Genomic DNA, 25,394 nt, shown 5'->3' with positions numbered 1-25,394 from the left:
CGGCCTTCCCATCTGATTGTTGCTGCAGAGCATTCTTGTGTGACGTAGCCGTCAGCACCACGCCAGATGCATTGTATCTCGTTCCGGATTTTCTCTGTCCAGATTTGGAAGACGAAGGCAAAGGGCTTATTTCCTTCAGTGATACATATTCTGTGAGACCAGAAAGTAGCTCCACATTGTCTCCCATCTTTTACTCTGCTGATGCTGCTGTTGTTGCTCCTTCCACTTCTTCTGCTGCCCGAGATGCTGATGCTGATGGCTCACCATTCAAAGGCCGATCGGTCACCAAAAAAGGCGCGAAATCAGCCTCTGAAAACACATTTCGGTCGACAGGCCAAAGACCAGTGTGCCTAAAGCCATTCATTGCAATCTGCGTATTTGCTGCTCTGGGGAATGTCACTCCTACCAGTGAGGCAATGTGCTGGATATTCAGCCGCTGTCCTGGAAGTTCCCTCATCTTCGTTGATATGGCAGCTGACATGAATGTGTTCAGAGGTTTGAAGAACGACACATCCAGTGGTTGGAGATGGTGCGTGCAGTGTGACGGTAGAGATAACATAATCACACCGTACTGACGGCAATCTCAATCGCTTTCAGCGATTGCGTATAGCTACTGTGACCATCTAAAATCAACAGTACTTTCTCCTGAGGGCTGGGTTTGACAGTTCTAATGAAGTGTCTAATCCATTCACAGAATGTGTCAGAATCCATCCATCCCTTATCCTGACAGCGGAAGATGGTGTTAGGAGCCGCTCCAAATGTGAGAGACTCCATCATTTTTTTCTTAGCGTAAATCAGCATAGGAGGTACAAAGAAGCCACTCGCACTCATGGCATACACTCCTGTCACATTCTGACCTCGCTCACACGAAGAAATGGCTCCAACCTGAGGTTTTCCCCTCTGTGCCAAAATCTTCTCTTGGCGTTGAACGACATTGTGGGATGTCTCGTCCATGTTGAATATTCTGGCAGCAGTTAATTTGTGTTGGTCGACAAGGTGTTCCAATGTGTCAAAGAACTTGCCGACGACAACCCTGTTGAATCCTGAAGCCCTGGCAAGTGATGTGGCTTCTGGCTGCCTAAGGCTAAGTTCGGGATGGCGCTTCATAAAGCCGGAAAACCATTCTTTGCCGGCAGACTTCGTTTCCCTGTTGAACCAAGCGGCCAGTTTATTCTTCTCTGCAATCTCGTATGCTAATTGCATAACACTTCGTCGTGTCAATCTGAAATTAAAGAATAAGCAGATTAAGTATTAGGCCTATATTAAGTTTGATTGAATTAAGTTGTAGGTCTATAGTAGGCCCTAATATACATTTTGCTGTAATGTATTTACCCATAGAACATTTTTTCTAGCTGCAGAAGATGTGTCACAAGATCATTTTCCACCTCTTGTGGCAAGTCTAATTTTAGCGTCCTTCCTTTTGTTGTATGTTTTAAGTGTGGCACTAGGTATATTATATCTTCGTGCAGCCTCATTGACGCCAACCCCTTCCGATATTGCAACTAAAGCGAGTTGCAGATTTTCTTCTTTCCACTTCCCATACACTCCCTTCGCTTTTCTTGCCTGTCTTGTAGTCATCTGTAAAGTAATGGCGAAAGCAGAATTTGTTAAAAAGTTGTAATTGTCGACCCACCAAATAAAACGAAGTCTTATTACAGAATTTAAGAAATAAAATATTATTAACATTGAAATAAACTAAAGTAATGTTTTATAATATTATTATTTATATAATATTATATAAATAATATTTTAATTATATGTCCTTACAAAATTTTCATCCACTGACCTCTGATTTTTGGAAATTCACACTAGTGAAGACATAATGGACAATTTTATCTTCTAAATTTGTTATATTATAAGGGTAGGTACATTTTAGCATTCGCTCAAGTTACACGCTTTGTGATGGTTCAATTTACACGCATTGTAAAAGAAACACTTAAAAATTATTTACGTAAAAACTACTTTACAAATATTGATATAAATTTCACTCAACTTACCTCCAACACTGGTATTTCTTCGTATGTATAAGGCAGTCTTCTATTTCTAAACGTCTTCGCACAACACGCTGTCAAACTAATGTGAAAAGATTTGAAGAATTTGGGGACAGAATGTTCGACACCGTTATGACCGCGTCAAGCCAACCCTGCATAATGAGATTTATGGACAGTTGCCTACCATGTAGAAGGTTCAAAGCGCTGTATAAAGTACCTTGCAAACTATCCTGGAAATAGTGATTGCATCATTGGATCAAGTTACACACTGGTCCAAGTTACACGGACTTCCCCTAATTAATTTTAATAACAAAAACCGCAAGTAAGTTATGTTAAAAACAAAGTGAATTCTAAAGTTCGTAAGAATTTTATCGCCTTAGAATTAAGTTCTACTGCGTGTTCAGTTCAAAGTGTGTCATGGCTCGCTGTATGCCGTCATGTGGCTAGCCGATGAGCCTAGAGAATTCAATCTTCCTTCATTTCCGCGTAGGCGTATTACCTATATGCCAGAGAAGTTGCCTAGCAAGTACGGCCTTCATTCTGAAGAGTACTTACCGATACGCACGGTAACGCCGGTAGTGGCAGGAATATGAACTGTTTGGAAACACGTACTGAGGTGAGTTTTTTCTTACTGTCGGGATATGGGAAGAGGGTTAAGACAATTACTTACGTACAGTAATTGTTGACATTAACTTGGACGGTCAACACGGACACGGAGCATTTGATTTGTGTTGTGGAATGTTGCCGTACGCAACCGTTGATAACAAATACCCTGCGTACGACTTGCCCGCGCAAAACACAACTCGAAAGAGGTTATGGTAGCACACAGACCATACAGGCCGCCATCTGTTGCTACGACGTTCAAGTTATACCGTACACGTTCTCAAGTTCAGATTGAACGCCTTGGTTAATAGGCAACTTCTCTGACATAAAACCTGAAACTCGCTTCAAATCGCTGACTCACAACAGTGACGTCATGACACACTTTGAAATGAACACCCAGTATATGATGGTGTAATCTACTGAAGTATGAATATAATTCTCCTTCACGATTGAATGAAGAAGCACATGGAGACTTGATATTGAATGACAACTGTGATATGTTGCTGTGTTAAATGTTATGAGAGTTTGAATATGCCTGTGTGTCAGTTTTGCTTGGGTCACATGCTGTAAGTTCAATCTGATCAATCTCTTTATAATGAATCAGGTTAAAAGGACTTGTCACCCCTTTGAATTGATCTCTTGAGATGACTGGCTTCATTGTGACGGTGAGGTTATCCTGCTTCTCATAAGTAATTTGTGCCACAAAATTAGTTTATTTGTTATTTTGTTCTGCATTTATGACTGTTAAGTGTACTGTGTGCTTTGTACCAAAGGTAGCATGTTATGTGAATGATATTCTATAGATGTTATGGTATTATAAGACTACGGGATAGTGTTGTTTTTAATGTAATTTCGCGGGATTTACTTGTCGAGTTTCTATATTTTTGTTTTATCCAGTGCACTGCCTTTGTGTTTAAATTACAAAAGTAAGCCTAAGTTATTTTAAGGGTGGAGGTACATCTATTATATATATTATATTTCAACTTTTTTTCCCCTCGGAATTTATAAGTCCTTTGGAAATAACAATTGGCATGCTTAATGTACAGTAGTGGCAAAAAAAAAACCGGACCGACCCTTGTAGCTGATTTCAGAGCCTTGTTCACTCCACAGCGTGATAGACTGGTAACTAAGACTTTCGTGGTTCGAATCCTGCCTGGGAAGGAAACTTTTTGTTCCTTATTCAAATTTATTCCCAATACTTTTCGATTGCAGCGATATTTTACTACTTAATCAACTTATTATTATTCCCAGAACATGAATTTTACCAGCTTATTTTCTAATGGCTTTCGAAATGGGCTACGTCAGCAGTCGAAACTACAACAATTTCAATAGATTACTCGCTATCTTGTGAATGCGGGCGTGGCATGCGTGGCAGTGGCTCATTTCGGGGACTTTGATTATTCCGTCGGTCCGATTTTTTTGCCACTACTGTACACTATCTGTACATCACTAAGCAATTTTAATGTTTTTGTACCTAATAGTTATTTTTTTTATTATGATGATCATCAAAGTAATGGTTATCATCCTACAACTCGACAACGTGGACGAATTCAGCAAAATGGTATTAAGATTTTTTGCAGAAAATCAGGTCCTCTATCATCTCAACGATTGACACCTTTTGATACATCCTGTATAACCCATAAAGTAGCCTGCTATAATATTCTATCAATTATAGTACTAATTGTGCCCGTTTAGTTTATTATTATTATTTATCATCATTATTATTATTATTATTATTATTATTATTATTATTATTATCATCATCATCATCATCATCATCATTATTTAGTTCTGTCATCACCATCACCAAATCGTCAAGACTTATAATTGGTAGCTGAAGGTGTGTAAGAAATAACAAATGTTTTCTCTCGAAGTTTATTTATACATAATTATGTATTAGCAAGTTTAGTTCATACATGCTGATGGACGTATGTGTAGAATTGTGTTTTGTGTTACCCATGTAAGCTTGATGTGTTGTCCTGGCTTTTTAGTGTGTGGATCTGACGAGTTCACGTGTAATGACGGCACCTGCATTGACAATAGGCAGGTGTGTGATGGAATAGCGAACTGTCCGGACTTCGAGGATGAGACGGAATGTCGCCCTATCGGTGAGATATCCATCTAGGCATGCGTTGCTTGCTGAAATGACTTTCTTCTGAATGAATACTTCCTCTGCTATTTTCTTCGTCATTTTCTCTCTGATGCTGAAGATACTGTGTTCAGTCAGTCTGTTTGTAGACAACTTCCGAGGTTTTATGCATCTACAGCTTCTCACTCAAAAGTCTTTTTCATCTTCTCACGTAAATTTGTGATGTTTGCTCTTTTTCTCGATTTTTCTTCTTGTAATGCGAAGTCTATTCTTCCGATTTCTAGCATCCTTTCAGCCTGCTGCTTTGTCTCAGTTTTCAACTTCTCTGTATTCAACATGTTCTTCTTTGTCTTTTCTAGTGTTTTCTTTCTGACTGGCCCCATTGAGGAATGTTGAAGCATATAGATTTTTAAATGATTCATGTTTTATTCACTGCGCGTATAATACATATACAGTAAAACCTCGTTAATCCGGACTAAATGGAGGGATAAGTTGACCGGTTTAACGAAAGTCCGGATTAACTGAAATAACCTAAAAAATAATAGAATACAACAGTTTGTTTCAAGTTGTCGCGATTTCTATTGCCGCTAACTTAAAACTTAGGGACTTTAATAGAAACTGATGGCGTTGACTATCCACATTATTTAGAATAGGTAATTGCGTTCCTAAATTGCAATATTAAAACTTCCACAGAAATCAATACATAATTTTATTGAATTAAGAAAACTACCAGAATTCATTCATTCATAGTGTTCTGCCCAAACTCAGCATTCTCCAATGTTTCCTATTTTCTATGTTTCTCTTAGTCTCCGCACATGATCCATATATCTTAATGTCGTCTATCGTCTGATATCTTCTTCTGCCCCGAACTCTTCTCCCGTTCACCATTCCTTCTAGTGCATCCTTCAGGTCAGTTTCTTCTCAACCAGTGACCCAGCCAATTCCTTTTCTTCTTCCTGATCAGTTTCATGATATGCAATTAAATGTCTATCATCTGATATCTTCTTCTACTCCGAACTCTTCTTCCGTTCAACATTCCTTCCAGTGCATCCTTCAGAAAGCAGTTTCTTCTCAACCAGTGACCCAGCCAATTCCATTTCCTCTCTCTGATCAGTTTCAGCTCATACAATTAAATGTCGTCTATCATCTGATATCTTCTACTCCGAACTCTTCTCCCGTTCACCATTCCTTCCAGTGCATCCTTCAGAAAGCAGTTTCTTCTCAACCAGTAATCCAGCCAATTCGTTTTTCTCTTCCTGATCAGTTTCAGCATATGCAGTTAAATTTACAGTACAAAATAAAAGCATTTATCTGTAGACCAGAGATGAACAAAACTAACTGCCGCTCTCGCTCGCTCTGTTCGTTGCATTTGTTTTTCGAGTCTCGTCTCGTTATACTCGTGCGCTTCGGGTCTCGCTTATCATTCTCGAAATAGCATTTGATCGGCGTGGAAAGATTTCGTAACTTTTAATAATATACATCATTAAAATAAATAATATTATAAATGTTTGAATGAGACAGAAAGACAAAGCAGAACAGTATCTTAGTTATCGAAATGTTCTGGTTCTATTACATGATATTAGCTATGGTTATATAAATAAAAGAAAAACAGTTGTAAAATAAATTTGCATTTCTAAGAATCATAAAACATAACATTAATATCTTTTACTTGAGATTGCACACTTGATCTTAAACATATGAAAAGAAAATTCCTAGCCTTTTAATAAGGGCCTAGTAATTAAATAAAGACTGGGGAACGGATTATTACACACTGAAAGGTAGAGATGATGTTTCAAATAGACTAGGTACTTGATTGTTTATACATATATAACAGTTGCCAAAGTAGATAATAGTTCAGTCAGGTATAAACAATGTGGCGATTCAAGGCTGCTTGACTTCGGGAGTGATCAAACTCGACTGTCGGAACACTCACAATCAGTCTTTACGTCAAGGACGCGATGTAATACAACATTGTAGTGCGGGTTTTCGGCTTTGCGGGCGCTGTTAGTCTCGTTTTCTCGATCGTTGTTCATCTCTACTGTAGACATATAGAATAGGAAACCCCTTTAAATTAGGCTAATTCGAACACCGTGGCTGCTATCGGCATGAACATACATAAATGTATAAGGTAATTCCGGGAGAGATGCCCCACGGGGAGAGTCGCCCCACCCTCCTTTTCTCCTTATCTCAAAACCTCTAAGGAATCGACCTTGGGACCATTTCTTTAATTCGTATATGACCCTCGAAGGCAACCAGTGCAATCTTTGTGGCGGTTTTTTTGTGTGTGAAAAGTGAATAGAAAAAGGAAATGCTGTTTTTCGTAGGCTTTGTTATAATATTTATAATTTTTCAAAATTCGTAATTGGGATAATGGCTATGTATATGTTGCTTAATCCAATATATTTGACAAGTACATGGATTCTACTCCATTCTAAAAAAAAAAAAAATTAAGTAATCGTCCATTACGGTTGCCCTTAAATACATAAGGCGTAATGGTCATGCTAAAGGGAGTGATGCCCCACCTGTTTGAGGGAGAGACGCCCCATGTACTTAAGAGTGATATTACCGTACATAACTAATTATTATTAGTGTCCTTGCTGAATTTATTGGAATTTTAATTGAATTATTATATTGGTTTAGAATTATTACATATTAGAGGCCAATAATTTTTAAAGGATGACCAAAACTTGCTAGAGGATCACATATTTTCAAGAGGTGTCCAAAGTTGAAATCCATGAACATTTTAAGGAATACCGGTATTCTAAATTTGTTGCAGCGACATTTTCAATAGGTGCCCAAAGTTGAGGGCCTTCAAAATTTTAAGGAATGTCCAAAGTTATGTTTGAAAGACACATTTCACGACCAAACGTTAGTCATGCAATCCCAGAGATTTCTTCAATCTTACTGTAACTTTTTGGGGAATTGGGAATTAATGAAGCATCGCACTGTTATGGAATTATTTAGAAAAAAATCCACCGACTGAAATCTAGTGGAGTATTCAAGAAAGATCCAATGGGTGCAATTCTTCCTAGAGCGAAACCTTGAGTTACCTGTCAGCCAGTCAGAAGGATCATCCATCTCTCTGAAGAGGTCAAGGTATGTCGAGACAAGAAGTCAAGCAGTATTTTGACCTACTGGAAACAACTCTATGTGAACGCAATTTGTAGGAAAGCCACATAAAATAGAGGAAAGTGGCATCCAACTAAACAAATTTACAAGGAAAAGTGGTTGAGAAAAAGGTATCAAAAGATGTTGAAGTCTAACTTCAAGCGAGAAAGGTGGAAGTGATTCTGTCATAACATGTTGCAATTCGGAGGGAACATTTCTTCTACCGCCAATGTTTGAGGCGAAAAATGGAAGTTTTTTGACGGATTCCTAGCAGAAACGGGGGTTTATATGAATCCAAAATCGTCCTATGTTCCATCAGAATTATTTATGAAGCGATTGAAGGAAAAGTTTACTCCAAAAAAGAATCCTGGCAAGATTCCCTTAATTTTGGATGAACATTCAGCACATTTTGATAACATAAAATGCTAGAATGAGGATAATGAATCACAATTGTTTGCCTACCAACCTATGCAACTCAGGCACTTCAATCTCTTGATTGCTCACATTTTAAGTCTCTCAAGCATTATTTCAAGAAGAGAATCACAGCAATGGATGGCTTATAAAAAGCAAGCCTGACTATCCATCTAGAAAGCTGCGTTGGTAGTAATAGAGAGTTCATTTGGATTTCGAGCCAGAGCTTTCTATCCTTTCAATCCAGATGCAGTTCCTGAGCACCTTTTCAGTATTTATGATGCATCAATCAACAACACAGCTGTAAGAATTCCTTTCTGTGCCACTTCAGGAAATCTCAAAGAAAAGAAAACTTTATCGGCTACAAGTTCTAATGATAACGGGATAATAAGTTGTAATTTCGGCTCAAGTGCCACAATGGCAAATTCAGCGACAGCGACTCCTTTCAAATCCCTTCATGAAATAAACTATGTGCCAGCAATATCTTTTGCTGTGAACAAAAGAAAGCGATCGGTGGAACGCGTTACAGGTGGAGATAAAAATGGAAACACCATCTTTGAAAGCCTCCCAGTTCCAAAAAGCTCAAAGTCAAATTCTTCAAAATCTAGTAGATATAGAAGACACTTTTGGAGAAAATATGAAGAGAGTGTCGTCAAATGAAACAAAGTAGATAGTTCCTACTTTGTTGAGTGCCTTGAAAATTTTATCAAATGAAGGAAGTTGTTGATTGGATTCAGTGACTTTCCTGCAAGAAGTTGCATAACATGTGGGCTAAGTGCCATATGTGTGGTCGCACTGAAAAACGAGCTCAGAAAATGAACTTATTGGAAAAATAAAATAAGCAACATTATTTAGAGCGTTATTTATCAAATTAATAGTTTAATTTGGGAATTACCACAGCGGGGCATCTCTCCCCTATATGTGTGTATATTACAGTGATGTCGTATCTGATTAATTTTTATTTTGCCACTTGTTGTGTACGAATTATCGATTGTTTTAAAATTTACATAAACCTTTAATGTATGTCACATGCTGTAACACATGAATAAAGTATCTCCTTTGGTTTGTTTAATTTTTAAACGATAAAAACCTTAAGTGGGGCAACTCTCCCGGAATTACCTTACATTTAGATATGTTTATTAATAAAAATAAAATTGCTTCAAGTGTCACAGTTTGATGATGACCATAATTTTCAGATTGTTGCTATGTTATTCTAATTCCAATATAGACTATATTAATTAAATTATTTATAAAGATTTTTCCAAGAAAGAATTAATTTATTTCGTCCCTGATTGAAAATATACATATGGTAAATTTAACTTCCGTTTCTAATCACGTGTCAGTTTTCCTCGAGATAAAATTTCTTTCCAAAGAACAGAATAAAACATTAGTTAATATACTGCACCTCTTAATGTGACTATAGTATTACAAGAAAATCTCTTCTCCATGTAAGGATTAAACTGGAAGTGGATGTACCATAATTATGCATAATAGAAGCCTAATAAGTTAGTTATCACTGTATTAATCGTGTTGTAAATATATTGGCGAAACTAATCTTAAACCTTATACAGTAGAAGGAAGTGGAATTGATGAATGGATGATAAAATTTACTACTTTGTACTTCATACCATTTTTAGATCACCACCCAGGTAGATAATGAAGGTTACTGCATATTAAGCAACTGTTACCATATTTGGTGTTAACTGAAAGAACAACTTTGTGTCGCAATGTTGTTATATGTAGTTTGTCTTAATCGTAAGAAAATATTTTTGTACTAATCCATCATGCCTTTCATTCTGAGTGTTATGTGCCACAAGTTAGTGATTTTATAATAAATATTACATCATTATTTCTTTTGTTGCACGTATGTCATCTGGAATAACCAAACATAGTTATTTATGGTACTAGAGAATCAAGACGTATTTCAGTCCACACCTATGGAGTAACGGTTAGCGCGTCTGGCCGTGATGCCAGGTGGCCCGGGTTCGATTCCCGGTCGGATCAAGTTACCTGGTTGAGGTTTTTTCCTGGGTTTCCCCTTAATCCAATATGAGCAAATGCTGGGTAACTTTCGGTGCTGGACCCCGGACTCATCATCTTTATCTCACAAGTAAACCTTCACCTGAGGTAAAAAACAGTGAAAATGAAACTTATATTTTTGGAATCGGCATAATAAAATATGAGTAATCCTAAAATTTGGTAACTCGACTGCAATTACCAAGTGCGATACACAGCGCAGAACACGAGATTTCAAGCAGCACGAAAACATACCTTCAACTAGCGATTACTGCATAAGAAGGAAAACGATGATGTGGTCATCATGTTACTTAATGCATCGTATTCCAAAATCTGATTTTTTTTTATCCAGAAACATATGTCGCACAACAGTGATAGCTAACAAAAAAATGTTGGAAACACAAATTGTCAGTACACCACCCGCACTTTATAAAGGCTGATTTTGCACAAATCGCACATATTCCTTGTACATTTCGAATACAGTACTCTGTAGTGTTTTGAAAACGTTGTCCACTTCCGGATCCCAATCCAGCTAACACCCCACCATACCCATGCGCCTGTTGGAATCGTGGAGAAAGAAACTGCTGGTAAACAAGCGACTGTAGTTTCAGTATATTGTTGCGTTGTTGTAATGTATCAGATGAATCATCAAAATCTACATTATGAGAAATGTGTCGAATCATATGCTTGTACATTCGAAAAAAGTACCTGTCCAAAGGTTGCAACTCATAAGTCGTATTTGGTGGTATGATTTTCACTACTAGTTTTTCAAGACCATAGTCCCCTTCTTCTAACAGTTGCTTAATTGTATTTTCGTTGCAGTGGACACCATATGAGTCTAACAGGAGAAGATTGCGTGTTGCAGAATTTGGGAGGAATATTTCTCGTAAAAATTCTATCCATATTTCTTTGGTCACTTTTCCCGACGACGTCCATTTTACTACAAGGTTGTCACTCTGGAAAATGCGTTCCGCAACTCTTGCACTTATACCTTTCGGTTCTTGGAGAATCAGTAGTAACTTTGGCATCAGTTTTCCAGCTTTAGAAACCACCGGCATTATAGTGTAGGAATGTGTAGTTGCCCCTTTGGATTGCATGACACCATACACTTTACTGGTTCCTTGACGTTCTAATGTTCTGCCGAAAGGCATTTCCTTATGGAACCCACACTCGTCTGTATTAAACACATGATCATCATCGTACATGTCCATAAGTGGTGCGCACTCACGTCTGAAGGTTTGGATTGATTGTTCAAGAGCTGTCTTGTCGCGTACCTGACGCTTTGTTACATATGATGTTATTTTGCGGCTGACAATCTTATAATGCGTTTTAAAGCGATGCAATCAAGTAGGACTTGCGTTGAAGTATTTCTGATCTATGCCTAATAAATCACGAGCTGTTGTCAGTGCAATTCTTTTTATGTCACTTTCTTTACAATTTCATTTGACGACCGCCGCATACAGAATTCCTCAAATGTTCTTCGGTGCACTTCTTTCATTTTATTCATAACATCGTTTTGTTGTTCGACAGCGTGCTTCATTTTGTAGAGTTGACTTTCGTGTGTTAACCATGTAAATTTATGTTTCATACTGCTCCATGACCTATGGTTAAACTTTTTCTTTTTGTTTGTTGGTACACCTGGCAGAATCCAATACTCTATTACCTTACATTTTTCTTCAAAGTCAATGACTCGGGATGTTTTGGGAGGAGACGGAGCGTATTGAGAACCGGAACTTTGTGAAGTACTTGATTCCTCTTCTGATGCAGTATTTGTTTTTTCAGTCTCCCATTCTCGTACATGAGGCATGTCATTAACATCATTTCGTGGTTCATTTTCATCAATGTCCAGAGTATGACTTTCTTCAACTGCTTCCGATTCATAACTCTTTAATAAGTCATATACATCATCAACAACTTCAAGTTCCTTCCGCGACATTTCACAGTCTGTCTCCTTATAACCCTCTTCTTTTAGTTTATCCAGAATTTTAATCACTATATTCACTGGGTTCATCTTCTTCAGCTCACTGCACATAACATTACACAATAAACTGCAAGGTACAAACTAGCTGACAGAGCGTTTATAGCAGCACTGTCTTCGCTCTCGCGTCTAGCATTGCTGCGTGGTATAGTTGTTTGCAATCTAAGTAGCCCATGTCAACTTGATCTTCATTGGTCGCGATCTCTGGTGTTCACTGCGTTCGAGTTGTAAAATTTACGTATTTTGCATTGGTTTTAATGCTTAATCGAATGGTAATAAAGGCAAGTCTTTGTTTTTTTACCCCACCTGAAGGTTTACTTGTCAGTCAGACGATAAATAACCTAAGATGTTGATAAAGCGTTGCAAAATAACCTACTAAAATGAAAAAGACGTATTTTATCCACGAGCGAAAGGTTTGACACGCGAGTCGTCAGTCGAGCGTGTTAATTTCCGCGAGTGTATAAATATGCCTATAGATACCAACTGTTTGACGTCATGAATCCGGGAGTAGAAAACCATCTAAAGGTTGGATTGAGAAACTGTTTGTGTTACTTACTTGCAAATGACTTTTAAGGAACCTGGAGGTTCATTGCCGCCCTCACATAAGCTCGCCATCGGTCCCTATCCTGTGCAAGATTAATCCAGTCTCTATCATCATATCCTATCTCCCTCAAATCCATTTTAATATTATCATCCCATCTACGTCTCGGCCAAATCTGTTGTGTTAGCTTGCTTAATTACATCTAACCTTTTGATATTAAGGATTAGATTAGATTGATGTTTTCTAGGCCAACCTAAACTCGCAATAGTTCAACTATAATTCTTTGTTCAAGTAGTAGGTACTAGATAACCCTTGAATATGAGTCCCCATTAGGGTGCAGGGGAGGTTCTGTGGACTATTTCTTACTCAACGTTAACCCGTGCCCAGCCTTTGCACCCCACACGTCACATAAATATTGAAAATATTGAAACTTATTTTTAGATCACTTCCAAACTAATGTAGTCTACTAATCAGGAGAATCATTTAAATTTTTTCTTGTGGAGGGGCAAGATATTTTAGGCACCACCTTATAAAGTATATCATATGGCATACTCTCTCCTGGTTTCCTCTAAAATGAACTATTTTTCATAGAGTAAACTGAGATATACTTGACTGCTAGGGTCAACTTGGCCATTAACAATTTTAAACCGAATGGTATTGTCGCTTTGAGATATGAAATTTGGTTTTTTGATTGGATATGCAGCTAAATTGTAAAAATTAGTGTGTCTAAAATTTCTGATTTCATCATCATCATCATCATCATCAACCTTGCACAAGTTAGGCATCTTACTGTTCCGTCTTGACAGTGTTAGGACCATCTTTTCCTTGGGCGCCCTATATCTCGTCTTCCTTCAGGCTGGTAATTATTTACAAGAACTGAGATTCTTTCATTATTCATACGACCCCAATGGTCTCTCCAATTATCCTTATACTCTTCTATTTTTTAATTTATACTGTATATATTTAATTCTTCTCGTATAATTTCATTTTGTACCCGTTCCATCTTTGTACAGCCTTTTATCCTACGTAAAAATCTCATTTCAGCTGACTGAATCTTGCTTCTATCTCTTTCTTATAATATCCACGACTCACTTCCAAACATTAATATGGTACAGCCATAATCTTATAAAACTTCAACGTTGTATCTTTTCGAGTTTTATTTCATTTCATTTTCCCAAATTCTATTGCAGGCGGAGCCTAAATGTTTAGTTTGCCACGGCTGACTCATGTAACAAAATGTTAATTTTACGAATTTAGAAATTACTGCACAAACATTACCTATAACATCTACTGGTAAGTGCATGTTTTATTGCACTTGTGCCTGTCTTTTTACTACATTACACTTTATTTACTACCGTAGTGTGCAGCTCCTTTGAACGCCCACTTAACAGATTTACGACTTCCTACACAAACACCTCTGACCATCCCACCCCGTTCTTCCTTTTCCAAGCACACATTTGCCACACATTTGATATTCTCGTGCTAACTGACGGGATTTTTGGAATTAGGAAAAGATGTGACAACTCTCCCTCCACGTGGATATGAAGGGAGCCTGTCAATTTTTCTAAACTAGGGTTATGATTGGTTACTAAAAGTCGAATACAAGATTTCCGTCACAGTAAGGAAGACATTTATTTATGACAACCAATTAGTAGGGGGCAGTAGAAGGTCTGTCGGCAAAGTTCTTTCTATGAAACTGCACTCCATGATATAAAATGAACCTGTCTCCAGAATTTTCGGTTATTAAGATAACAGGAAAATGCAAACCTTATGACACTCTTTAGCTAAACACATACCCTAATATCATTAAGCAGGGAAGTAATAATTTCACGAATTTACTACTCCAAAAATTATGACTATAGTCTTCATAAATTTATTGTATACGCTGAAAATATTAAAGCTTAATTAAACAGTGTATTCAAAGACCAGATTTTGTGGTGTATTCCTAATGGGACAAGACATTGCCGGATCATACGAAGGGTGGGTCAAGCGCCATTTACTAAAATCGTAGAAAACAACATGAAGTTATTACCATAATTCAATGGAAATATATAGCAAGTAGTATAAAGTATACACATTAAATCTAAATGATATGTCAATCTTCATTAAACTATGGTATTCACTTAACTTTAATCCTTGCTTTCTCCGTTTTTAATAAGTGGCGATGGCCCACTATGGCTCTGAACCCTTCATATTATGCCATTACAAACAATTTCCTGAATTAGCCTCAATAAATAAAAGCGAAATATTTTAATATTCAAGGTACGTTGTCACGTTCCTTCGCAATTGCCCTACTCTCCCCCCTCCCCCGCTAAATGACGTCTCTGGTGCTAATTAATTATTGCTTTATTTAATCCGAAACTTTTCTTTAACTTTAGGTATTGCTTCAGAACTCCACATCATTGTCTATAAATATATAGGGTAAAGGTTGGTAATATTGTGATACTAGTAATATTATGATAGTTATTTTTGACAATTTTTTACAATTTTACTGAGCGAGAGGAAGATAGTTTTTTTTTTTTTTGCGTCAACGTATTAAGGGAATGTTCGTGGACAAGTTTCTGCACAAAACCGGTCCTTCTCTCGCTCAGTAAAATTGTGAAAAATTCTCAAAAGTACTATCATAATATTAGTCTATTAGTATCACAATATTACCGATCTTTGCCTTATTTTTAACATTTATGTAACATTTTCATTGAATTTTATGTTGTTTTATTGCATGTCTATATAAAGCTCAAATGAAACATTAATAATTTAACAATGAGTGCTAATATTTAGTCTAATATTTACAGTTAGTTGCATTGACTACTAATCTAATTCGATGAAAATTAATTTAAATTGTGATAGACATGAAGAAGAGGGGTTGGACACCACGATTAATACAAGATAATTAAAAAAGAAGCAAACATAAGTTCTATTATGCAAATCTAGCTTTCAGGTAAAGCTCCCTGTGAAGCAGACTTGAATAAATTCAAGGGAGAAATTGTTCCGGGGTCGGGTATCGATTCAGGGACCTTCGGCTTAGCATACCAACGCTCTACCGACTGAGCTACCCAGGAACTTCACCCGATACCCTCTCAAATTTTCCATTTTCATCCACACTTCTCGAGTGGGCTGACAAGACGCCAGAAACCCACATCGAGTGCACACGGACTCTGTGTGACTTGAAATTGTGGTTTTCTGATAACGTACCTATAGTTACGCATATATTATGCAAATCTAGCTTTCAGGTAAAGGTCCCTGTGAAGCTGACTTGAATAAATTCAAGGGAAAAATTGTTCCGGTGCCGAGTATCTATCCCGGGACCTTTGGCTTAGGGCACCAACGCTCTACCGACTGAGCTACCCAGGAACTTCACCCGACAGCGTCTCATTTTTTTTCCTTTTTATGCACATAACTCGAGTGGGCTGAGAAGACGCCAGAATGTATAATTTATATTATTTATTCTCTCCAGTAATGGCGCTGCTATCAGTCCATTACAGAAAACTAATCATTCATCTTCAGTTGCCTTCAGAAATAAACAACGCTGCGAATTTTCATCTCTCTTCCAAATCCTTCAACCTTCGACCCAGTGATAAGCATTAGGAACCATTTGAGCACCGAAGATTACAGCTTTTTGCCTGACATTGCACTTTTATCTTATTTACAATTGAAGAGTCCACTGCAAGAATGATGGATGTCATTTGGAATACATTTTTCAGGAGAGGCAATTGAAAGTTTGAAATGCTTAGCGCTCAAAGCTTAACTGTGATTTTCCGATCATTACTGGACAATGACTGTCAGTGTTAATGCCATATAACACATTCAATATGTCTTAAGCTGTGCATTGACAGTCTTGGTTCATTTTCGACAAGAAATTGACATCCATCATTCTTGCAGTGGACTCTTCAATTGTCTGGTCACCCCTGTATTTTTAATGAGAGACCAGCAGCAGTTGGTCATGACCAAATAAATGAGATGGTAGAGATGACTTCTTCTGTGGCAAGGCAGCTTTCCTAGTTATGTATGGCGGGGCAGTACATGATCTGTTATACTATATTTGGACCCGTAAGAGTTCAACAAACCATTTCAGATGATTTCCAGCAGATGATGTTGCTTGCTGTCGAGTCTGCATATTGTGAACACTTTGTTAACTTTTTTTGCAACTTGCTGTATGCTGTCAATTAACTGTTACGCCTTTCTGTTCTGTGCAGCATGCCAGCAAGATGAATGGCAGTGTGATTACGGACCCTGCATCGATAGGAAACTCAGATGTAACGGACGGCAAGACTGTCCAAGGGACAACTCGGACGAGAGACATTGCCGTGAGTATAAGCAGCCTGGAAACTTAGATTCGCTCATTTTTATGCAGTCATTAATGTTTGTGATAGGTTTCAGGATAAGATCTCATAAGATGATTCGTTTTGATTTTTGTAATATAAACAAAAGAAAATAAGTTACGAAATTTTATTGTTAACTTTTTACATTTTATTCGTATTTCCATCAAATTGGAAATGTTTTTACTGTTTGCAACTTTATTATTTCACTGCATTTTGATTTTGCACGAAAGAATTAGGGGATATTTTTGGTTTTGTTTGCACGTTGTTTTTACCATTATTATTTTTAATATTTCTTTTAAATTTGTCAATTGTATGTATTTGTTTGGAGATTGCGTTACACACATTACATCAAGAATTGCTTAAGTGAGCAAGTGTACATATTCATGTCTTCTTCTTGCTATACAATAATATCTTGTTTAAATTCTCTTAACGATTCTTGAAACATATCGTCCTACGAGTGTAATTCAATTAGAATACCAAATGCTTCACCTCCACGCTCTTTACCTTCTCTTCGCTCTGTTCCCCTTCTTCCCCTTGTTCCCCTCGTCTTCGCCCTATTCTTCTTCTGTTCCCCTTGTTCCACTTTTCTTCGCCCTGTTCTCTTTGTGTTCGACCTGTTCTTATTTTTGCCTTGTTCTCCTCGTGTTCCCCACGTTTTCCTACTTTTCCCCTTGTTCTCCTTGATTTCTCATTTACCTCCATGTTTTCCTTGTGTTCCCCATGTTTTCTTTACCTCCATGTTTTCCTTGTGTTCCCCATGTTTTTTATATTTTACCTTGTTCTCCTTGTTTTCCCATTCTGCTTGTCTTTACCTTGTTTTTGTTGCCTTACCCTTGTTCTCCTTGTCTTCCCGTAATCTTTTATTACCCTTGTTTCATTTCTTGCATCATCCGCATGTAGTTTTCTATGTAAAGCTATGCACCTGTCAATTTTTTCGTCTTATTTGCGAAAGGTCCTCAATAGGGTAAAGTTATCTAATTCCGTGATACTCCTAATTCCGTGATACATTTTTTTTTCACTGAATGTCAAGGGATTGGATATCTTGCTAGGAAGTTCACCAATGTCTCAAAAATAGGCGAAAGATGCAATCTTTCGAGAAAGATGTCTGGCGCTATAGTCGAACGGCAAAGCTTTGACTGACATTCAGTTTTTAATAAGTATCACGTGATTAGGGGTTTCACGGAAATAGGCAAGGTTACCCTACGTGAGATTTAGCTTCGCTAATATTTTAATCATTGTTGATTTTTATTTCTTCTCATTCCTCTTTTACTTAAGGGAGAGTCGGGTAGTATCGGACATCGGGTAATATCGGACAGTGCGTTTCTTTCATCTACCACCATATGGCAGTACCTGAATGACATGGTTACGTTTCTCTATGCGACATCACAGAAACGTAACCATGTCAATTAGGTACTGTCATCGTGTGGTAGATGAAAGAAACTCACTGTCCGATATTACCCGCTGTCCGATACTACCCGACACTCCCCTAATGCCACTCTTCATCTGCTTCTCTTCACTCTCATACTTTTTTCGCACACACACAGTCACACGATAAGACACACGTCAGACACGCAACACATCACACACAAACACACACAACACGTCACACGATAGGACACACCACGTCACACACACACACGCATACATACGCGCCAACATAAAATCGCAGTAGTATTCATTCTGCATAATATTGTGATAGTCTCTCTCTCTCTCTCTCTCTCTCTCTCTCTCAGTTTCATTCTCTCTTTACTGTCCAGAAGAATCATTCAACAGTGTCATATGACATTAATTTTATTATCCACAACAATACGCAGACCTTTCTCTAAAGACTGATACAGTGTGTGGTAAATTATTTCCATCTCACACTAGTCTCTATTTCACTATTTTCGCTGTTGTACTCTCTCTGTATCTAACATTCCTTATTAATTGAAATTTCGATTATTTTTTACACCGATAAGTAAGCTTTGATGTAATGTGGGACACACACAATCTCCGCCATTTGAGGCATGTTTCGCTGCTGCAGCAAGTGATATTGTTGTGACTAATGTGTTTGTAACTCATTCAGCGGGTAGACACACTGTGAACTGTACAGACAGGCAGTTTATATGCCGGGACGGATCTTGCATTGACATCACGCTACGCTGCAATAATCAAATTGATTGTCCAAACGACGATTCAGATGAAAAGCACTGTCGTAAGTTATATAAAATCCCAACAAATATGTTCGGGCATAACCATTATCTGTTGTAGTGTAGATTTCTTAAAGAATTCATTTCAGATTCACTTTGAAGAAATGATAATTTTATTGTGTACCAGTAATGTCAAGTTCATGAACCTCATAACAAGCGAAAGTGTTACATTATACTTTATTTAATATGTTAATGTCTTCATTTTCATTACAACGGCCTTCTGTGTTATTTTTTGCACAGAATGAAAAGAAGATAAATTATCGTCTCCGGATTTTTATAATGAGTACTGCAGCGTACTGATCTGTTGAGAGTTTTATTTATTTTTCACAAAAACAATAATGTGGTAATGATAAAGGTGGTGATCGTGACAGTGATGATAATTATGATAAAGAAGACGTCGACGATGGTGGTGGTCGGGATGATAACGTCTGTGATGATGATGATGATGATGATGATGATGATGATGATGATGATGATGATGATGATGATGATGATGATGATGATGAACGTTATAGGTATCCTACAAGCAAAACTCAGCTCGGATTCCTCGCGGCGCGCATGCTATACCCCTCTTACTCCCCTGCAGTAGGCGTGGCAGCATGTTGGGAACGGGAACATACGTCATCTGCGCGAGACAGTCACGCCTTCTGGTATCTGCGCACTGAGTTTTCCATGTGGATGCCTATAACATTATGACAGAGAAGTAGATACTACAAAATCAAAATATAACTTCTTTCGGTGCCAGAAAATTTCACTTGCATACAAGCTAAACCGTAAGTAATGTAATTAATTTCAGAAGGTTATTCTTTGAGATATTTCGAACAGAAAAGTTAAATACAATTTTATTAATTGTGCTCATTTTTTTGCTTTCTTTTCGAGATGAAAATAGTTTCATAAGAAACATTACATAGCGTGTTTTGGGAAAGCTATTCATTTAATTCCCAATATGCTCAGCCAATTTAAGAGAACAGTGTATTACGATAATTATTGAAAGAATTTTAATTTTGTACTTTAAATATGCAGAAATTTGATTAGAACAAATGTAACATTGTAAAATTCCTTTGCAGAAGAAAAGTTACATCTGTTCACATTAAATTTTCTGTACATTTAAAAGACCAAACTAAAATTCTTTCAGTCATTTATCATCATAATACACTGCCCTCTTAAACTGACCGAGCATATTGGGAATTAAATCAATGGCTTTCCCAAAGCACTGTATGAAGTGTTTCATAAAAATAATTTGGTAATTATTTAATTGTGCCAAATTTAATTTAACGTTGGCGGACATCATCGAGGAGCAGTGACAGGTTAGGTTTGGTTTGTTCAGGGTTTTGGTTCGCCTTGCATATTATACCATGACTACCAAAAACCAGAACAAACCAATCCTGCCACTGATCCTCGGTGATGTCTGTCATACTGACCAACGTTCAATTTGGCACAGAAGAAAATAATTACATACCAATAATTTTTATCTCGAAAAGGAAATAAAAACGAGCAAAATTGTATTAAACTTTTTTGTTCGAAATATCTCAAAGAATAACCTCCTGAAATTAACGACATTACTTACGGTTCATCATGTATAAATACTTGTCTCCAGCGTTAAAATTTTTGTCAAGTTAGTACCTGTTCACATGATACTACAAGAAGCGTTCTTTATAAAGGAATTTTATTCTTTGTTCTGCTAATTTGATTATTATAGGAATTGATCAGCGTTCACACAACTTTAAAAATTAAAATGAAAAGTCTTCAGATTTTTCATAACCCTTTCTCAATGGATGAACATATTATAATATGTTTAAAAGTAAACTTTATATAGAACTGTAACTGTGATTTTTATAGGATTTTAGAGTGGGATAAAAAAGATTTATCACAGCCAGACTGCAGTACATGCAAAGTTAAAAAGCATTGCAGTGACATTCTTGAATTATATTTTCGGAACATTTGCGTGCCATTTTCGTTTTATATATATTTTATCGATTATTTTCGTTACAGTGTTAGAGAAGTATCAACTGATATATTTGAAAGTATAGGTACGGTATTTTTCTTAATCACTGCACCGTAACTTGGCGAAGCCTATCGATTTTTGATGTAAAAATTAGCTAGTCATATGCGAATACATAATTAAAAGCTGTTTGTTAAATTTCCCGTGTTAACCTATTAATTTCATTTGTACCATAACACTTTATGCTTAAATTCGTAAGCATTTAAAATACAAAATCAGCAGGCCTATATTACCGTACGTTCAGTGGTGTACTTCTAAAAAAAATGTGCCCTGGCTCTGGGATTTCGGTAGTACCAGCAGTGATCATCATCATCTTCATCATCATCTCCAAAGGAATTCTTATGGAATATCAGAAAAAATACATGGGTTCGAGTCAGGGTTTAAGCTAAAAAATAAATAATTGCCGCAAAAATGCAAAATGAAAAATTATATTTGTGCAAATTGCCAAAAGCTCGTCAGTATATTGTGCAGAAAGATAAAATTAATGAAGTATATAGAAACAAAAAGTTATGTAATTTGTTTCTTGGAGTTTTATTACTTCCAATCCATCTTATCACACTCTAGATATATTTATGTAAGTATCGATTACTGCTGAATTTACACCATATTAAAATACGTTATTTTATGGGCACTCTAAACATTGAAGTTCTTTACTAGTAAGCCCTTCAAGATTTATTGTTAGCAGAGTGCTAACTCATACCCACTTGAAAGACGGTTTCTAATTCCACTTTTTACAAGATTCATGCAATTAAATCCTCTCTTACAATTTACAGTATGCGGTGGAATTATATAAATCAATTAGAAGAAATTGTTCACTTAACTTATGTGAATTACACCAACTCTTTGAAATCCATTCCTGAACATCTATTGCTTAATACCTTTTTGAACATGCCCATGCCATTAGCATTTCATTTAAATTCAGATTAGTTAAAACACATCTCTGATTTCATTTTCTCCATTATCATCTTCGTTTCTGAAGTCCAATGTGGTTGTCGCATTTTTGCACATTTACATTCAAAGTTTGTTGCATTTTTAGAAGTCGAGTAGCAAAATGCGACAAATGCGACTGTGACTTCAACCCTGGTTCGAGTCCAGATAAAGAAGTTGTTAAGTCGACGGAATAGACTTCACTTTATTGTTTAAATATGAATAAAACTTGATTTTTTATAAATACAAAATTTGGCGATAATATGAAAATCAGAAAACTTTCCTGTCGCCGCTCGGTCTTGAAAAATAGTGTCTTGTCGCCCCCAGAGCCCGCCAGGCCTAAAATACACCCCTGATTAAGTTGATAATCTTTAATTTTCTTTAATGAACTGCTACCAGTGTTGCCATAGCTACTGATTTAGCAGGAGATTTCCTGTTTTTCCATTGAATCTACTGCTCTGATTTTTTTTGTGAAATGTCCGAATTTCTCCTGCCTTTTTGGCAAGCTGCAGTCACCTAGTTCTACGCCCGGATTTTCAGTTAATTAGTTTAGTACACATATAATTATGTCACCATGTCTTATTTTTGCATCTTATACACAAATAAAACAATAGTTATATATCTGTGGTGTTCGGGTAAAGGGGTATAAGTCATTTTTTTGTCCACGTGGAATTTTGTTCCCCAGACGAACACACAAGTTAAATTATACAAGTGGGTGTGCAAAAATCAAAGAATACTAGCAGTTGATGTGTTTTATTTGTGTAGAAAATTATTTGTAATAAGGGTTCCAAGTTTAATATTCGTTTATCTCCGAACTCATTTTTATGACTTATCTCCCTTTACCCAAACACCATAGATATAATAAAAGTAATATAATACAGTTATATGAACACTTTTTAATGATTGAGTAAAATTAATAAAATCAACCATACATGTTTCGGAAGAATGCTCCTCTATCTTCAGTGGTAGTATCACGACGCTGGTACAGATGTTCGACCGCGTAACGTAGCTTAAGGAAGACTCTTCAGTGGTACTACCACTGAAGATGGAGGAGCATTCCTCCGAAACATGTATGGTTTTTAACCGATTTTATTAATTTTACTCAATCATTAAAAAGTGTTCATATAACTGTATTATATTACTTTTATTATATATATATATATATATATATATATATATAACTATCTTACTCATGAACACTGTTGCATCTGACCTAACTTATGTAATTTAAGTCAAACAATGTTTTCATTTGTCTCCCTGCTCCTAACTCGTTAACGTCACCACAATGATGCTTACAAGAAGCAAGGTGTCGCTTCTCGGTTGGAGTCCAGCGGCAGATTATATCACCACACAGCACACTGCAGTTAAAGACCATGTTTTATACACTTGACTCAGAGTTTTGTCCCTTCCAATCCACTCGATAGTCTAAACATAATTACAAAATGATATTAGAGAATGAATGTTTGAAACCTTACGAAAGGATGCACACCCTCCTCCAAACACACACACTCAGGTAGCCTATATAATCTTCATGTAACATAAGCATGTGATATAAGTTATTTCATTATTGTTTTGAAGACCCGGGGAACAGAGGAAAACCGAAACTTATTCAGTAGTAAAGTTTGTTTCTGATTGTGTGCACGTGAAACAGTGAGAGAGTGAAGTGTAGGTAATTGTGTTACATATCTTACACAGTGATCTTTTAAAATGAGTGAAAGTATCCCAGCAAGAAAGAAAAGTAAATACTCCCAGAATATTATAAATCAGAGTGGGAAAATGATGAACAGTTTAAAGGGTAGTTATGCAAAAGCAAGAAAAGGGATAATTTTTTGTATATTACAGTTGCAGCTAATGCAATACTGTATTTAATATCACCTTTAAAATAAATCTTGTTCTATCGAAAATCGTTTGTGAATATACGAAAAACTCCTGATTAATACATTTAATTCGAAACACTGTCAATATCTATGATTTTCTCCTGATTTTCGTAAGTCGTGGCAACACTGCTGCTACGAGCTTATTGAAGCATTCTGAATTCAGGGCCATTTCCTATATGTTTCATAATAAATCTGATGATCAGGTAGGCCTAGTACATGAACGTTTGATTTTACTGGTTAAACCTGGAGATGATAGCAGTTTTAGTGAATCGTATTGCCTTGGTGAGGGGCTATGTGAATCTGAAATGACTTTATCAACTGCTCTACTGTTGTAGCTAGTCGTGTCCGTCCAATTTATTCTCCTGTGTCTAATCGTGAGATTTCACTTTGTGCTGTGACGACAGTGTCCTTTGTTGTATAGTGCTGCTACCAGTTTGTGAACCACGTAATATGTACACAATTTTTTGTGGTATGAAGATGTCATCTTTAAAAGTTTCTTATAGGGATAGGCAAAAAGAACCGGTTATTTCATAACCAGTTCTTTTCATACTGTTAACCGATTACTTTTGCTTGTCGGTTTTTTCCTCAATAACCGAGCGACTGGTTACTTTTTTTAAATATACACCGATTCAAATATATTTAAGTTTATCTCAAATTTAATGTTAGTCGAACATTGTTTCTTTTTATTATTTTGAACTCCATGTAAAAATGTTGGGCACTTCGTAGACAAATCAATATTCTTACTACTCAATTTTCTAGTGCCTAGGGTAACGTTTGTAGGTCATCAAAATGTTGGGTACTTAGTAGCTAAATCAATATTCTTACTACTCAACATTTCTAGTGCCTAGGGTAACGTTTGTAGGTCATCAAAATGTTGGGCACTTAGTAGCCAAATCAATATTCTTATTACTCAACTTTTCTAGTGCATATGCTAATTTTATAGGTCATCAAAATGTTGGGCACTTAGTAGTCAAATCAATATTCTTACTGCTCAACTTTTTCTAGTGCCTATGGTAATTTTATAGGTCATCAAAATGTTGAGCATTTAGTAGCCAAATCAATATTCTTACTACTCAAGTTTTTCTAGTGCCAGGTTAACGTTTGTAGGACATCGAAATGTTGGGCACTTAGTAGCCAAATCAATATTCTTACTACTCAAGTTTTTCTAGTGCCAGGTTAACGTTTGTAGGACATCGAAATGTTGGGCACTTAGTAGCCAAATCAATATTCTTACTACTCAACTTTATCTAGTGCCTAGGGTAATTTTATATGTCATCAAAATGTATGGCTCTTAATAGCTAAATCAATATTCTTACCACTCAACTTTTCTAGTGCCTAGGATA

At 36.6% G+C, this 25,394-nt stretch overlaps 1 protein-coding gene across 32 annotated transcripts in view; it reads left to right on the top strand.

Annotated features, from left to right (window-relative positions):
- Positions 1–25,394, top strand: part of trol (terribly reduced optic lobes) — a 1,501,851-nt gene that overhangs the window by 1,191,836 nt on the left and 284,621 nt on the right. For 21 of the 32 annotated variants that reach the window (XM_069835989.1, XM_069835996.1, XM_069835998.1 and 18 more), the window contains 3 exons: positions 4,586–4,702; positions 16,931–17,041; positions 19,122–19,250. The exons of 2 other annotated variants lie outside the window; for them this stretch is intronic. In XM_069835989.1, the coding sequence (XP_069692090.1) occupies positions 4,586–4,702; positions 16,931–17,041; positions 19,122–19,250 (357 nt within the window). The remainder of the gene's footprint in view (positions 1–4,585; positions 4,703–16,930; positions 17,042–19,121; positions 19,251–25,394) is intronic. 9 more of the 32 variants (XM_069836007.1, XM_069836002.1, XM_069836016.1 and 6 more) reach the window with 3 other exon arrangements.

Source organism: Periplaneta americana, chromosome 9 (assembly GCF_040183065.1).
Source record: "Periplaneta americana isolate PAMFEO1 chromosome 9, P.americana_PAMFEO1_priV1, whole genome shotgun sequence".
NCBI lineage: Eukaryota > Metazoa > Arthropoda > Insecta > Blattodea > Blattidae > Periplaneta > Periplaneta americana.
This window is presented reverse-complemented; position numbering and strand designations above follow the sequence as displayed.